This window comes from Mustelus asterias, unplaced genomic scaffold, assembly GCF_964213995.1.
Source record: "Mustelus asterias unplaced genomic scaffold, sMusAst1.hap1.1 HAP1_SCAFFOLD_2457, whole genome shotgun sequence".
NCBI lineage: Eukaryota > Metazoa > Chordata > Chondrichthyes > Carcharhiniformes > Triakidae > Mustelus > Mustelus asterias.
Genome location: NW_027592402.1, coordinates 1432 through 18707, shown reverse-complemented (window position 1 = coordinate 18707; position 17276 = coordinate 1432). Strand labels below are relative to the sequence as shown.

The window sequence follows — 17276 nt, the reverse complement described above, 5'->3', positions numbered from 1 at the left end:
ACTCTGTATCTAACCCCGTGCTGTACCTGTCCTGGGAGTGTTTGATGGGGGACAGTGTAGAGTGAGCTTCACTCTGTATCTAACCCCGTGCTGTACCTGTCCTGGGAGTGTTTGATGGGGACAGTGTAGAGGGAGCTTTACTCTGTATCTAACCCCGTGCTGTACCTGTCCTGGGAGTGTTTGATGGGGACAGTGTAGAGGGAGCTTTACTCTGTATCTAACCCCGTGCTGTACCTGTCCTGGGAGTGTTTGATGGGGACAGTGTAGAGGGAGCTTTACTCTGTATCTAATCCTGTGCTGTACCTGTCCTGGGAATGTTTGATGGGGACAGTGTAGAGGGAGCTTTACTCTGTATCTAACCCCGTGCTGTACCTGTCCTGGGAGTGTTTGATGGGGACAGTGTAGAGGGAGCTTCACTCTGTATCTAACCCCGTGCTGTACCTGTCCTGGGAGTGTTTGATGGGGGAACAGTGTAGAGGGAGCTTTACTCTGTATCTAAACCTGTGTTGTACCTGTCCTGGGAGTGTTTGATGTGGGACAGTGTAGAGGGAGCTTTACTCTGTATCTAACCCCGTGCTGTACCTGTCCTGGGAGTGTTTGATGGGGACAGTGTAGAGGGAGCTTTACTCTGTATCTAATCCTGTGCTGTACCTGTCCTGGGAATGTTTGATGGGGGACAGTGTAGAGGGAGCTTTACTCTGTATCTAACCCTGTGTTGTACCTGTCCTGGGAGTGTTTGATGGGGGACAGTGTAGAGGGAGCTTTACTCTGTATCTAACCCTGTGTTGTACCTGTCCTGGGAGTGTTTGATGGGGACAGTGTAGAGGGAGCTTTACTCTGTATCTAACCCCGTGCTGTACCTGTCCTGGGAGTGTTTGATGGGGGACAGTGTAGAGGGAGCTTTACTCTGTATCTAACCCCGTGCTGTACTTGTCCTGGGAGTGTTTGATGGGGACAGTGTAGAGGGAGCTGATAGGAACTCCTACCTCGCTCGCAGGTAGTAGAGGAGGTGGTAACCGATCTTGGGCTGCTTCTGGTATAATTCAGATAACAGTTCCAGAAGCAACGAGAAGCTGCTGTTATCTTCCTGCATCTGACACAAGTTCCTGTAAATGAGAGAGGTGGTGGAATGATTCACTACATCACTCGTGTGACTTTTCATAGTTAAACAGCGTCTCACATTGCCCCACACGCTGACTCCGAGAAGGAGAAGGGCAGCAGATGCATGCAGTACAAATCATAGAATAGAATCATAGAATCCCTGCAGTGCAGAAGGAGACCCTTTGGCCCATCGAGTCTGTACCGAGCACAACCCCACCCCAAGCTCTATCTCCGCAACCCCACACGTTTCCCCCGCTAATCCCTCTGACCAATACATCCCGGGACACTAAGGGTCAATTTAACACGGCCAATCGACCTAACCAGCACATCTTTCTACTATGGGAGGAAACCGGAGCACCCGGAGGAATCCCACGCAGACACGAGGAGAATGTGCAAACTCCACACAGAGTGACCTAAGCCAGGAATCGAACCCGGGTCCCTGGAGCTGTGAGGCAGCAGTGCGAACCACCGTGCCACCCAACTGGTCAAGAGCTTCAGGTTTTTAGGTGTCCAGATCACCAACAACCTGTCCTGGTCCCCCCCATGCCGACACTATAGTTAAGAAAGCCCCACCAACGCCTCTACTTTCTCAGAAGACTAAGGAAATTTGGCATGTCAGCTACGAACTCTCACCAACTTTTACAGATGCACCATAGAAAGCATTCTTTCTGGTTGTATCACAGCTTGGTATGGGGCTCCTGCTCTGCCCAAGACCGCAAGGAACTACAAAAGGTCGTGAATGTAGTCCAATCCCATCACGCAAACCAGCCTCCCATCCATTGACTCTGTCTACACTTCCCGCTGCCTCAGGGAAAAGCAGCCAGCATAATTAAGGACCCCCCCCGGACATTCTCTCTTCCACCTTCTTCCTTCGGGAAAAAGATACAAAAGTCTGAGGTCACGCACCGACCGACTCAAGAACAGCTTCTTCCCTGCTGCCGTCAGACTTTTGAATGGACCTACCTCGCATTAAGCTGATCTTTCTCTACACCCTAGCTGTGACTGTAACACTGCATTCTGCACCCGCTCCTTTCCTTCTCTATGAACGGTATGCTTTGTATAGTGCGTAAGAAACAATATTTTTCACCTTATGTTAATACATGTGACAATAATAAATCAAATGAAACAGCACCACTTCCACATTCACAGAGTCCTCTGGCATAGAACGATGATCAGTCCTTCTGCAGTCATTGCTGTGTCCCCATCCTGGAACTCCCACCCCCCCCATCCCCCAGCAACCGGCACCGTGGGTGTACCGACCGCACCGACTGCCGTGGCTCAAAAGTTGACCCATCACCAACCCCCCTCCCTCACACACAGTGAGAGACACAGACAATAAATCCAGTTGACTCCACTGCTCAGTGGTTGAAGTGACGGGGGGTTCAATTCTCTCTGGACTTTGTGGTTAGGATTTTGCTGACTGCTGCAAATCTGTCGGTAAGTTAAAGAATGCAGAGAGACTGTAAACAGGGCGGCACGGTGGGTTAGCGCCGCTGCCTCACGGCGCCAGGGACCCGGGTTCGATTCCCGGCTCGGGTCACTGTCTGTGCGGAGTCTGCACGTTCTCCCCCCGGTGTCTGCGTGGGTCTCCTCCGGGTGCTCCGGTTTCCTCCCACAGTCCGAAAGACGTGCTGGTCAGGGTGCATTGGCCGTGCTAAATTCTCCGTCAGTGTTACCCGAACAGGCGCCGGAGTGTGGCGACTAGGGGCTTTTCACAGTAACTTCATTGCAGTGTTAATGTAAGCCAACTTGTGACACTAATAAACCGTTATTAGAATACATAGGGGAGAAGGCACGGAGTATATAGAGGGTGGCACAGTGGGTTAGCACTGCTGCCTCACAGCGCCAGGGACCCGGGTTCAATTCCCGACTTGGGTCACTGTCTGTGTGGAGTCTGCACGTTCTCCCCGTGTCTGCGTGGGTTTCCTCCGGGTGCTCCGGTTTCCTCCCACAGTTCAAAGATGTGCAGGTTCGGTGGATTGGCCAGGGTAAATTGACCCTTAGTGTCCAAAGATGTGCAGGTTAGGTGGATTGGCCATGCTAAATTGACCCTTAGTGTCCAAAGATGTGCAGGTTAGGTGGATTGGCCATGCTAAATTGTCCCTTAGTGTCCAAAGATGTGCAGGTTAGGTGGATTGGCCATGCTAAATTGCCCCTTAGTGTCCAAAGATGTGCAGGTTAGGTGGATTGGCCATGCTAAATTGTCCCTTAGTGTCCAAAGATGTGCAGGTTAGGTGGATTGGCCATGCTAAATTGTCCCTTAGTGTCCAAAGATGTGCGGGTTAGGTGGATTGGCCATGCTAAATTGACCCTGGTGTCAGGGGGACTGGTAATCATTTGCTACCAAATAAACCTGTTGGACTTTAACCTGGTGTTGTTAAAACTCTTACTGTGTCAGGGGGACTAGCAGGGTAAATATGCGGGGTTAAGGGCGGCACGGTAGCACAGTGGTTAGCACTGCTGCTTCACAGCTCCAGGGACCTGGGTTCGATTCCCGGCTTGGGTCACTGTCTGTGTGGAGTTTGCACATTCTCCTCGTATCTGCGTGGGTTTCCTCCGGGTGCTCCGGTTTCCTCCCACAGTCCAAAGATGTGCGGGTTAGGTTGATTGGCCATGCTAAAAATTGCCCTTCGTGTCCTGAGATGTGTAGGTTAGAGGGATTAGTGGGTAAATATGTAGGGATATGGGGGGAGGGCCTGGGTGGGATTGTGGTCGGTGCAGACTCGAAGGGCCGAATGGCCTCTTTCTGTACTGTAGGGATTCTATGATCAATCGATTAAGGAATAGGGGTGAGCAGGAAAACAGGGTTCGGGCCACAATCTGATCAGCCGTGATCTTATCAAACGGTGGAGCAGACCCGAGGGGCTGAATGGCCTCGTCTTTCTCATGATTCACGCACGCACGTGTCGAGAACGATTTGAGAACAAGTCCCAGTTTCGTTCTGCTTTCTGCCCCAGAGACACGGACTCTGAGTTCCCGTTTTGTGGTCCCGGTTTACACTTCGTTGCCTCAGATACGCTTATCTGCGGACACGGCAAGGAGCCACTCGTTGAGGCGAGCGGTGGGGTCTGCAACCCGCAGCTGTCGAGCCGCGTGAGTGGAGACATCCCAGGCCCAGAGAGGAGGGGTGCAGCCTGGGCAGAGAGGAGCCAGGCTCCTGGGACACTGCAGAACAGAGCGATGCAGGGGTTGGGGTCCGGATAGTACAATATCCACGCGAGCTGCAGTTACCATGCCTTAACCTACCTGAACGTAACATAAAGGGGTTTCCCCACCGACTCCTCCAGCGATCTGCAAAACATCCAGTTAACACGTTGTACATCAATCAACCGTGCATCGAAACATAGGAAAGCTTCAACAAGTTGTAACAGACGATCATCACATGAACAAAGAGGAGATATTAGGGACTGCCGGCAAGAAGCTCGCTCAGAGATGTCAGTTTAAAGGTGGGTCAGTGCTGAGGGAGCGCCGCACTGTGGGAGGGTCAGTGCTGAGGGAGCGCCGCACTGTGGGAGGGTCAGTGCTGAGGGAGCGCCGCACTGTGGGAGGGTCGGTGCTGAGGGAGCGCCGCACTGTGGGAGGGTCAGTGCTGAGGGAGCGCCGCACTGTGGGAGGGTCAGTGCTGAGGGAGCGCCGCACTGTGGGAGGGTCAGTGCTGAGGGAGCGCCGCACTGTGGGAGGGTCGGTGCTGAGGGAGCGCCGCACTGTGGGAGGGTCGGTGCTGAGGGAGCGCCGCACTGTGGGAGGGTCGGTGCTGAGGGAGCGCCGCACTGTGGGAGGGTCAGTGCTGAGGGAGCGCCGCACTGTGGGAGGGTCGGTGCTGAGGGAGCGCCGCACTGTGGGAGGGTCGGTGCTGAGGGAGCGCCGCACTGTGGGAGGGTCAGTGCTGAGGGAGCGCCGCACTGTGGGAGGGTCAGTGCTGAGGGAGTGCCGCACTGTGGGAGGGTCAGTGCTGAGGGAGCGCCGCACTGTGGGAGGGTGAGTGCTGAGGGAGCGCCGCACTGTGGGAGGGTCAGTGCTGAGGGAGCGCCGCACTGTGGGAGGGTCAGTGCTGAGGGAGCGCCGCACTGTGGGAGGGTCGGTGCTGAGGGAGCGCCGCACTGTGGGAGGGTCGGTGCTGAGGGAGCGCCGCACTGTGGGAGGGTCGGTGCTGAGGGAGCGCCGCACTGTGGGAGGGTCAGTGCTGAGGGAGCGCCGCACTGTGGGAGGGTCAGTGCTGAGGGAGCGCCACACTGTGGGAGGGTCAGTGCTGAGGGAGCGCCGCACTGTGGGAGGGTCAGTGCTGAGGGAGCGCCGCACTGTGGGAGGGTCAGTGCTGAGGGAGCGCCGCACTGTGGGAGGGTCAGTGCTGAGGGAGCGCCGCACTGTGGGAGGGTCAGTGCTGAGGGAGCGCCGCACTGTGGGAGGGTCAGTGCTGAGGGAGCGCCGCACTGTGGGAGGGTTAGTGCTGAGGGAGCGCCGCACTGTGGGAGGGTCAGTGCTGAGGGAGTGCCGCACTGTGGGAGGGTCAGTGCTGAGGGAGCGCCGCACTGTGGGAGGGTGAGTGCTGAGGGAGCGCCGCACTGTGGGAGGGTCAGTGCTGAGGGAGCGCCGCACTGTGGGAGGGTCAGTGCTGAGGGAGCGCCGCACTGTGGGAGGGTGAGTGCTGAGGGAGCGCCGCACTGTGGGAGGGTCAGTGCTGAGGGAGCGCCGCACTGTGGGAGGGTCAGTGCTGAGGGAGCGCCGCACTGTGGGAGGGTTAGTGCTGAGGGAGCGCCGCACTGTGGGAGGGTCAGTGCTGAGGGAGTGCCGCACTGTGGGAGGGTCAGTGCTGAGGGAGCGCCGCACTGTGGGAGGGTCAGTGCTGAGGGAGCGCCGCACTGTGGGAGGGTCAGTGCTGAGGGAGCGCCGTACTGTGGGAGGGTCAGTGCTGAGGGAGCGCCGCACTGTGGGAGGGTCAGTGCTGAGGGAGCGCCGCACTGTGGGAGGGTCAGTGCTGAGGGAGTGCCGCACTGTGGGAGGGTCAGTGCTGAGGGAGTGCCGCGGGAGTGCCGCACTGTGGGAGGGTCAGTGCTGAAGGCCAGGCTGTTGCATTCGGTACGGAGGAGTTTATTTTTGTTGAATGTTTGCATCAAGTCCAGAAATGTTTCATGTTTGGAGACACTGGGACTGACTTACACACTCAAATTGAGTTTCAAATTGAAACATGGACTCCGGCTGCAAGGGGAGTGGGGGCGGGTCCCCGGCCGCGAGGGGAGTGGGGGCGGGTCCCCGGCCGCAAGGGGAGTGGGGGCGGGTCCCCGGCTGCAAGGGGAGTGGGGGCGGGTCCCCGGCTGCAAGGGGAGTGGGGGCGGGTCCCCGGCTGCAAGGGGAGTGGGGGCGGGTCCCCGGCTGCAAGGGGAGTGGGGGCGGGTCCCCGGCTGCAAGGGGAGTGGGGGCGGGTCCCCGGCCGCGAGGGGAGTGGGGGTGGGTCCCCGGCAGCAAGGGGAGGGCGGGGTGGGTGGACTCTGGCCGCTGCAAGGCTGGTCAGCTGGTTCTGTACAGGTGCTGGTCATGGAGTGAATCCTATTCATCATCCTCGCGATTTCCAGCTCATTCCCAGTCTCTGTTCCCAGGCATTCCGTCACCCGGCAGCTCAATCGGGAGAGGCGGATATTGCAGATTAGGAGGAATACCCGTCCCCCGAGTCTTTACTCACTCCTCCGTGACTTCCTCTGGAAGGACCTCGCCCCGGAAGTGTCCCTTGAACAGTTCGACAAGACAGGACGCCAACGTCACCATCAGTTCCATATCAAAATCATCCTGCTCGGCGAGGGAGGGAGGGAGGGAGGGAGGGAGCGAGGGAGGGAGCGAGGGAGGGAGGGAGGGAGCGAGGGAGGGAGGGAGGGAGCGAGGGAGGGAGGGAGGGTATGAAAGGAGGGAGGGAGGGAGAGAGGGAGGGAGGGAGGGAGAGAGGGAGGGAGGGAGGGAGAGAGGGAGGGAGGGAGGGAGGGAGGGAGAGAGGGAGGGAGGGAGGGAGAGAGGGAGGGAGAGAGGGAGGGAGGGAGGGAGGGAGAGAGGGACGGAGGGAGGGAGGGAGGGAGGGAGAGAGGGAGGGAGGGAGGGAGGGAGGGAGGGAGCGAGGGAGGGTATGAAAGGAGGGAGGGAGGGTATGAATGGAGGGAGGGTATGAAAGAGGGAGGGAGGGAGAGAGGGAGGGAGGGTATGAAAGGAGGGAGGGAGGGAGCGAGGGAGGGAGTGAGGGAGGGTATGAAAGGAGGGAAGGAGGGAGCGAGGGAGGGTATGAAAGGAGGGAGGGAGGGAGCGAGGGAGGGAGGGTATGAAAGGAGGGAGGGAGGGAGCGAGGGAGGGTATGAAAGGAGGGAGGGAGCGAGGGATGGAGGGTATGAAAGGAGGGAGGGAGGGAGCGAGGGAGGGTATGAAAGGAGGGAGGGAGCGAGGGTATGAAAGCAGGGAGAGAGGGAGGGAGCGAGGGTATGAAAGCAGGGAGAGAGGGAGCGAGGGAGGGTATGAAAGGAGGGAGGGAGCGAGCGAGGGAGGGAGGGTATGAAAGGAGGGAGGGAGGGAGCGAGGGAGGGAGGGTATGAAAGGAGGGAGGGAGCGAGGGAGGGAGGGTATGAAAGGAGGGAGGGAGGGAGCGAGGGAGGGTATGAAAGGAGGGAGGGAGCGAGGGATGGAGGGTATGAAAGGAGGGAGGGAGGGAGGGTATGAAAGGAGGGAGGGAGCGAGGGATGGAGGGTATGAAAGGAGGGAGGGAGGGAGGGTATGAAAGGAGGGAGGGAGCGAGGGATGGAGGGTATGAAAGGAGGGAGGGAGGGAGGGTATGAAAGGAGGGAGGGAGGGAGGGTATGAAAGGAGGGAGGGATGGAGGGTATGAAAGGAGGGAGGGAGCGAGGGAGGGTATGAAAGGAGGGAGGGAGGGGAGAAAGAAGAAAAATAAATGACTGAGAGTGTGATACTGAGATAGTGTCGTGTGGTTTCGTTCACAGTGCAACTCGATTCCTATTGTTATCCAGACGGCACAGTATGGGCGGCACGGTGGCACAGTGGTTAGCACTGCTGCTTCACAGCGCCAGGGACCCGGGGCAGCACGGTGGCACAGTGGTTAGCACTGCTGCTTCACAGCGCCAGGGACCCGGGGCAGCACGGTGGCACAGTGGTTAGCACTGCTGCTTCACAGCGCCAGGGACCCGGCTTGGGTCCCTGTGTGGAATCTGCACGTTCTCCCCATGTCTGCATGGGTTTCCTCCCACGATCCGAAACATGAGCAGGTTAGGGGGATTGGCCGTGCTAAATTGCCCCTTCGTGTCCAAATATGTGCAGGTTCGGTGGATTGGTCTTTTGATTTGATTTGATTTATTCTTGTCACATGTATTGGGATACAGTGAAAAGTATTGTTTCTTGCGCGCTATACAGACAAAGCATACCGTTCATAGAGAAGGAAAGGAGAGGGTGCAGAATGTAGTGTTACAGTCATAGCTAGGGTGGAGAGAAAGATCAACTTAATGCGAGGTAGGTTCATTCAAAAGTCTGACGGCAGCAAACCACCTAACCTGCACATCTTTGGACACTAAGGGGCAATTTAGCATGGCCAATCCACCTAACCTACACATCTTTGGACATTGGGAGGAAACCCGGAGGGGAGGGAGGGGGAGAACGTGCAAACTCCGCACAGACAGCCACCTGAAGCTGGAATCGAACCCGGCTCCCTGGCGCTGTGAGGCAGCAGTGCTAACCCACTGTGCCACCGTGCCCCCGGGAATCGAACCCGGCTCCCTGGCGCTGTGAGGCAGCAACGCTAACCCACTGTGCCACCGTGCCCGCCCCAACATGACATGTAAGGGGGGGGGGGGGGTTACGGTTAGCCAATCGAAGTCTAGCCACTGCTGGAGCATAGGAAACACAGCAGCCAGTCTGTACACAGCAAGATCCCGCAAACCTGATAACAAACAGGTATTCTTTTTACATAACGACGCTGGCTGAATGACCCAGGAGAAATTCCGCTGCTCATCTTCGAGCCAGCGCCACGGGACCGTTAAGTGTCTCCCTGACCGGACCTGGGTTAACAGCATACAGGAGGCGGCAGGGTGACACAGTGGGTTAGCACGGCTGCCTCACAGCGCCAGGGTCCCGGGTTCGATTCCCGGCTTGGGTCACTGTCCGTGTGGAGTCTGCACGTTCTCTCCCCCCGTGTCTGCGTGGGTTTCCTCCCACAGTCTGAAAGACGCGCTGGTTAGGGTGCATTGGGCCGTGCTAAATTCTCCCTCAGTGTTACCCGAACAGGAGTGTGGCGACTAGGGGACTTTCACAGTAACTTCATTGCGGTGTTAATGTCAGCCTTGTGACTAATAAACACACGTAACTTTGCCAACCTTCAGCAGTGCGGACCCACCCCGGGGGAAACATGCTGCTGAATTTTGCTTTGTTGCTGTTCTGCTTGTTGACACGTGACAGCCTTGTAGATTGGTTTCATTTCCACCCCCCCCCCACCGCGTGGCTTACCCACAGCCGGACGATTTACAAGCTGCCCGCCGCAGTTGCCTTGCAAGCGGCCAAGAAGTGGGGGGAACATTAAGAAGGTGCGTCAACCCCGCAGTAATGCAAGCAGGACTCTGGAGTGGGACTTGAACCTGCTACATGGGAGAGGCGAGGGAGCGCGCTACCCACTCTGACACAGCCCACCTCCCCCCCCCCCCCTCCAGTTTTCTCTCTCTCTCACAATGCAGTCTGCATTTCACCGTGTGTCAAAGGCTCCCCTCGTTGACGTCTACCTGGGACAGACTGACGCAAAGAAACACTCTCCATCTACAGAAGGCTTTGGAGTGTGACAGATTAAACCCTCCACAGTTAATTAGTTCCTGGCGAGCGGAGACGGCGGCCCCTGTTAAAATGTAACCAGTGGATCTGCTGCAGTGTGTGGCCAGTGGTAACACTGGCTCCTCCCTCTGCGACTGGATCCTGAACTTCCACAGACCACAATCAGTAAGGATCGGCAACAACACCTCCTCCACGATCATCCTCAACGCCGGTGCCCCACAAGGCTGTGTTCTCAGCCCCCGACTATACTCCTTATACACCTATAACTGTGCGGCCAAATTCCCCTCCAATTCCATTTTCAAGTTTGCTGACGACACCACCGTAGTGGGTCGGATCTCAAACAATGACGAGACAGAGTACAGGAATGAGATAGAGAATCTGGTGAACTGGTGCAGCTGTATAGAACGCTGGTTAGGCCACATTTGGAGTACTGCGTCCAGTTCTGGTCGCCGCACTACCAGAAGGACGTGGAGGCGTTAGAGAGAGTGCAGAGGAGGTTTACCAGGATGTTGCCTGGTATGGAGGGCCTTAGCTATGAGGAGAGATTGGGTAAACTGGGCTTGTTCTCCCTGGAAAGACGGAGAATGAGGGGAGACTTGATAGAGGTGTACAAGATTATGAAGGGTATAGATAGGGTGAACAGTGGGAAGCTTTTTCCCAGGTCGGAGGTGACGATCACGAGGGGTCACGGGCTCAAGGTGAGAGGGGCGAAGTATAACTCAGATATCAGAGGGACGTTTTTTTTACACAGAGGGTGGTGGGGGCCTGGAATGCGCTGCCAAGTAGGGTGGTGGAGGCAGACACGCTGACATCGTTTAAGACTTACCTGGATAGTCACATGAGCAGTCTGGGAATGGAGGGATACAAACGATTGGTCTAGTTGGACCAATGAGCGGCACAGGCTTGGAGGGCCGAAGGGCCTGTTTCCTGTGCTGTACTGTTCATTGTTGTTTGTTGTTCCAACTGGTGCAGCAACAATAATCTCTCCCTCAATGTCAACAAAACAAAGGAGACTGTCATCGACTTCAGGAAGCGTAAAGGAGAACATGCTCCTGTCTACATCAACGGGGACGAAGTAGAAATGGTCGAGAGCTTCAGGTTTTTAGGTGTCCAGATCACCAACAACCTGTCCTGGTCCCCCCATGCCGACACTATAGTTAAGAAAGCCCCACCAACGCCTCTACTTTCTCAGAAGACTAAGGAAATTTGGCATGTCAGCTACGACTCTCACCAACTTTTATCGATGCACCATAGAAAGCATTCTTTCTGGTTGTATCACAGCTTGGTATGGGGCTCCTGCTCTGCCCAAGACCGCAAGGAACTACAAAGGGGCATGAATGTAGCCCAATCCATCACGCAAACCAGCCTCCCATTCATTGACTCTGTCTACACTTCCCGCTGGCTCGGGAAAAGCAGCCAGCATAATCAAGGATTCCACGCACCCCGGACATTCTCTCTTCCACCTTCTTCCGTCGGGAAAAAGATACAAAAGTCTGAGGTCACGTACCGACCGACTCAAGAACAGCTTCTTCCCTGCTGCTGCCATCAGACTTTTGAATGGACCTACCTCGCATTAAGTTGATCTTTCTCTACACCCTAGCTATGACTGGAACACTACATTCTGCGCTCTCTCCTTTCCTTCTCTATGAACGGTATGCTTTGTCTCTATAGCGCGCAAGAAACAATACTTTTCACTGTATCCCAATACATGTGACAATAATAAATCAAATCAAAAACATGCTGTCAGGGTCAACTGTGTAACCAATGACAAAATGACTTGATGTAAATAAGAGGAGGAGGAGTTTCTTCAGCCAGAGAGTGGTGAATCTGTGGAACTCTTTGCCGCAGAAGGCTGTGGAGGCCGGGTCATTGAGTGTCTTTAAGACAGAGATAGGTAGGTTCTTGATGAATAAGGGGATCAGGGGTTATGGGGAAAAGGCAGGAGAATGGGGATGAGAAAAATATCAGCCATGATTGAATGGCGGAGCAGACTCGATGGGCCGAGTGGCCTCATTCTGCTCCTATGTCTTATGGTCTTCTAAGAAGCGGCTGGGGGTTTGTGGGAGTTTGGAATGGGCAGGGTGAGGCCTCAAGTGTTGGAGTAATTAAGTTTCTTTATTCAACCTCTTTCCTTGATTTACAAGTCTTTTATTGCCTACAACTGGGGTGGCACAGCGGGTTAGCACTGCCGCTCACAGCGCCAGGGACCTGGATTCGATTCCCAGCTCGGGTCACTGTCTGTGCGGAGTCTGCACGTTCTCCCCGTGTCTGCGTGGGTTTCCTCCGGGTGCTCCGGTTTCCTCCCACAGTCCAAAGATAGAACAAAGAACAGTACAGCACACGAACAGGCCCTTCGGCCCTCCTGCGCCGATCACGATGCCTGCCTAAACTAAAACCGTACGCACTTAGAGTCCGGATCCTTCCGTTCCCATCCTATTCATGTATTCGTCTAGTTGCCCCTTAAATGCTGCTATCGTACCCGCTCCCACCACCTCCCCGGGGCAGCGCCTTCCAGACATTCACCACTCTCTGTGTAAAAAACCTGCCTCACACATCTCCTCTCAACTTTTCCCCTCGCACCTTAAACCTTTGTCCCCTAGTACTTGACTTTTCTTCCCGAGGAAAGAGCTTCTGACTATCCACTCTGTCCATGCCTCTCATAATCTTGTAAACCCCTATCAGGTCACCTTCTCAACCTCTGTCGTTCCAGTGAGAACAAACCGAGTCTCTCCATCCTCTTCTCATAGCTGATACCCTCCAGATGTGGTTAGGTGGATTGGCCGTGCTAAATTGCCCCTTAGGTGTCCGGGGGACGATCTAGGATAAATGCATGTGGGGTTATGGGGATAGGGCCTGGGTGGGATTGTGGTCGGTGCAGACTCGATGGGCTGAATGGCCTCCTTCTGCACTGCAGGGATTCTACGGTTCTATGAAGAGTTCTTTCTGGTGGATCAACACACTGCTGCCTCAGAAAGTTAAAACAGTTAACGGGCGTGGGGGAGACTCCCCTTTCCTGTCCTCTCCTTACTTCTCACCCACCCTCCCCGGCACCAGAGACTGACTGCAGGCTCCAACACCCTCGCAGTTACCCCGACAACTTCGAGAGAGGCCAGTTCAGCTTTGACCAGGTCCCCCTGCCAGCAGCTGACCTGCATGCTGGGCAGAAGCGCCCCAAAACGCCGTGAGTAGAGCCAGAATCAGCACCCGGCAATCTACAGGCCAACTGATTTGATTTGATTTATTATTGTCACATGTATCCAGGTCCAGAGGACTCTAAAATCGGCCCCGCAGGTGGAGGAGGCGGTTAAGAAGGCGTATGGTGTGCTGGCCTTTATCAATGGAGGGATTGAGTTTAGGAGTCCGGGGATAATGATGCAGCTATACAAGACCCTCGTCAGACCCTACTTGGAGTACTGTGCTCAGTTCTGGTCGCCTCATTACAGGAAGGATGTGGAAAAGATTGAAAGGGTGCAGAGGAGATTTACGAGGATGTTGCCTGGATTGAGTGGCATGCCTTATGAGGATAGGCTGAGGGAGCTCGGTCTTTTCTCCTTGGAGAGACGAAGGGTGAGAGGAGACCTAATAGAGGTATATAAGATGTTGAGAGGCACAGATCGGGTGGACTCTCAGAGGCTTTTTCCCAGGGTGGAAATGGCTGCTACGAGAGGACACAGGGTTAAGGTGCTGGGGGGTAGGTACAGGGGAAATGTTAGGGGGAAGTTTTTCACACAGAAGGTGGTGGGCGAGTGGAATCGGCTGCCGTCAGTGGTGGTGGAGGCAAACTCAATAGGGTCTTTTAAGAGACTCCTGGATGAGTACATGGGACTTAATAGGATGGAGGGTTATAGGTAGGCCTAGAAGGTATGTTCGGCACAACTTGTGGGGCTGAAGGGCCTGTTTTTGTGCTGTAGCTTTCTATGTTTCTATGTATTAGTATCCAGTGAAAAGTATTGTTTCTTGCATGCTATACAAAGCATACCGTTCATAGAGAAGGAAAGGAGAGAGTGCAGAATGTAGTGTTACAGTCATAGCTAGGGTGTAGAGAAAGATCAACTTAATGCGAGGTAGATCCATCCAAAAGTCTGACAGCAGCAGGGAAGAAGCTGTTCTTGAGTCGGTCGGTACGTGACCTCAGACTTTTGTATCTTTTTCCCAACGGAAGAAGGTGGAAGAGAGAATGTTTGGGGTGCGTGGGGTCCTTGATTATGGTGGCTGCTTTTCCAGAGGCAGCGGGAAGTGTAGACAGAGTCAATGGATGGGAGGCTGGTTTGCGTGATGGGACTGGGCTTCATTCATGACCTTTTGTAGTTCCTTGCGGTCTTGGGCAGAGCAGGAGCCCATACCAAGCTGTGATACAACCAGAAAGAATGCTTTCTATGGGGCATCTGTAAAAGTTGGTGAGAGTCGTAGCGGACATGCCGAATTTCCTTAGTCTTCTGAGAAAGTAGAGGCGTTGGTGGGGCTTTCTTAACTATAGTGTTGGCACGGGGGGGACCAGGACAGGTTGTTGGTGATCTGGACACCTAAAAACTTGAAGCTCTCGACCATTTCTACTTCGTCCCCGCTGATGTGGACAGGCGCAACTCGACCACTCGAGACAGCTGCTGCGGATCAGTGCATAGCCATCCATATCTGTGGTTTCTGGGGACAGGCCCCATGCCAGATTTACCAGGATGTTGCCTGGTATGGAGGGCATTAGCTATGAGGAGAGGTTGGAGAAACTTGGTTTGTTCTCACTGGAACGACGGAGATTGAGGGGAGACCTGATAGAAGTCTACAAGATTATGAGGGGCATGGACAGAGTGGATAGTCAGAAGCTTTTCCCCAGGGTGGAAGAATCAATTACTAGGGGGGCACAGGTTTAAGGTGCGAGGGGCAAGGTTTAAAGGAGATGTACGAGGCAAGTGTTTTACACAGAGAGTGGTGGGTGCCTGGAACTCGATGCCGGGGGAGGTAGTGGAAGCGGATACGATAGTGAGTTTTAAGGGGCGTCTGGACAAATACATGAATAGGATGGGAATAGAGGGATATGGTCCCCGGAAGGGTAGGAGGTTTTAGTTCAGTCAGGCAGCATGGTCGGTGCAGGCTTGGAGGGCCGAAGGGCCTGTTCCTGTGCTGTAATTTTCTTTGTTCTTTTCAGAGAAGCGCCCACAAAAGCTGACATTCCCATCTAGCTCCTGCTGGACAGAGGGCGGGGGGGGAATGTGCCAACTGGGATTGGGAGAGCTGGAGTGAGGGGGATGATATTCAATGGGAAAAAATAATAAATAAAAAATAGCAACAAAGGAACATGGTGTCAGACATAGAGTCCGAAAAGGCCCTTCGGCCCATCGAGCTTGCGACGACGATAGCTACCACCAAAGGCGCGCTAATCCCATTTTCCTGCACTAGTCCCATATCCTCGAATGTTTATAACAAAGGCAAAAAACTGCGCAATTGCCCTCCCAAGGCTAACTAGGGGATGGGCAATAAACCCTGGCCCAGCCAGCGACACCCATGTCCCACGAATGAATAACAAATCTCAGCCTCTATCGCTTTCTCCAGATCCTGTTGAGGACCCGTTCGACTCAACAACAGCTTCTTCCCTGCTGCTGTCAGACTCCTGAATGGACCGACCTTACATCAAACTGAAACAAAGACAGAAGGTGCTGGGAAACCTCAGCGGGTCTGACAGTATCTTTGGAGAGAGAATAGAGCCAACGCTTCGAGTCTGGGTGACCCTTCCTCAGAGCTCTGATACACTGATTCAAATTCATTTATTTGTTAGTGCCACATAGAGTCATAGAGGTTTACAGCATGGAAACAGGCCCTTCGGCCCAACTTGTCCATGCCGCCCTTTTTTTGTAAAACCCCTAAGCTAGTCCCAATTGCCCCCGTTTGGCCCATATCCCTCTATACCCATCTTACCCATGTAACTGTCTAAACGCTTTTTAAAAGACAAAATTGTACCCGCCTCTACTACTGCCTCTGGCAGCTCGTTCCAGACACTCACCACCCTCTGTGTGAAAAAATTGCCCCTCTGAACCCTTCTGTATCTCTCCCCCTCTCACCTTAAACCTATGCCCTCTAGTTTTAGACTCCCCTACCTTTGGGAAAATATATTGACTATCTCGCTGATCTGTGCCCCTCATTATTGTATAGACCTCTATAAGATCACCCCTCAGCCTCCTACGCTCCAGAGAAAAAAGTCCCAGTCTATCCAGCCTCTCCTTATAACTCAAACCATCAAGTCCCGGTAGCATCCTAGTAAATCTCTTCTGCACTCTTTCTAGTTTAATAATATCCTTTCTATAATAGGGTGACCTAAGTCGGCTTACATTAACACTGCAATGAAGCTACTGTGAAAATCCCCTGGTCGCCACCCTCGGGTACACTGAGGGAGAATTTAGCACGGCCAATGCACCCTAACCAGCACGTCTTTCAGACTGTGGGAGGAAACCGGAGGAAACCCACGCAGACACGGGGAGAACGTGCAGACTCCACACAGACAGTGAACCAAGCCGGGAATCGAACCTGGGTCCCTGGCGCTGTGAGGCAGCAGCGCTATCCACTGTGCCACCGTGATACAGTGACTGGAAACTCTCCGACAAGCTCTGAGACTCTAGACAGAAGACGGTACTGTTCTGACGCATCAGCGATCACTTACCTCCAATATCATATCCACAATTTCCTGCATCAGTTCACACTGAACCTCTGTGTCACTGGGAGGGAGAAAGAGAAACACAGATATAACCACAAGCACTCGTGCAGGAGGTTTCACAACAGAAGACAGCATGACGCGTGGCCCCTGTACTAAATACGGTTCTCTAAACCCATACCCCAGCCCCGGGGACTGAGATTCTCCACCTCTCCACCCCCCGGAATATCTGCGCTCATCTTCTCGAGGGTGACCGTCCATATGGTCTAAGCCCGTCCTTAGCAGCATTTAAAAAGATAAAGAGTGCATGTCACGTCAGAACCAGTGGCCCTTGGGCTCCGCACAGTAACTTGTTTAGCTTTTTTGTCCCCCCCCTCCCCCATCTCTCCTGAAAACTCGTGGGTTAAAAACTCCCCATGCGGGATACTGCCCTCCAGCACCTGATCCGAGAGAGCGTGCCGGACTCGAGAACCGCGGCAGGCTATTCGCCCGTGGGTGCGTCACACCAGAGTCCTCCGATGCAGCCTGACCCAGCATCGACAAGGGTGATGTGGAGCTGGGAGGCCGACCCCCTCCCCCGGAACGCTGCCCCTCTGCTCTCCCAGGCATTCCAATTGCAACCAATGTTCGACCCCCCCTCCCAGGAGGAGGTCAGGCAGCCCAGCACAGACACAGACAGAGAGACAGACAGAGAGACAGACAGAGAGACAGACAGAGACAGAGAGACAGACAGAGAGAGAGA

The 17276-nt window shown here is 54.6% G+C and overlaps 1 protein-coding gene across 1 annotated transcript in view; it reads right to left on the bottom strand.

Moving 5' to 3' along the window:
* The window catches only part of LOC144489707 (integrator complex subunit 3-like), a gene marked incomplete at its 3' end in the record, with an annotated part of 43256 nt that extends 26584 nt beyond the window's left edge, over positions 1-16672 (bottom strand). Inside the window, exons 1-4 of the mRNA XM_078207563.1 lie at positions 16544-16672; positions 6779-6882; positions 4348-4392; positions 987-1106 (exon numbers count right to left, since the gene is read on the bottom strand). Of these exons, the coding sequence (XP_078063689.1) occupies positions 987-1106; positions 4348-4392; positions 6779-6882; positions 16544-16672 (398 nt within the window). The remainder of the gene's footprint in view (positions 1-986; positions 1107-4347; positions 4393-6778; positions 6883-16543) is intronic.
* Positions 16673-17276: the final 604 nt, after the last annotated feature.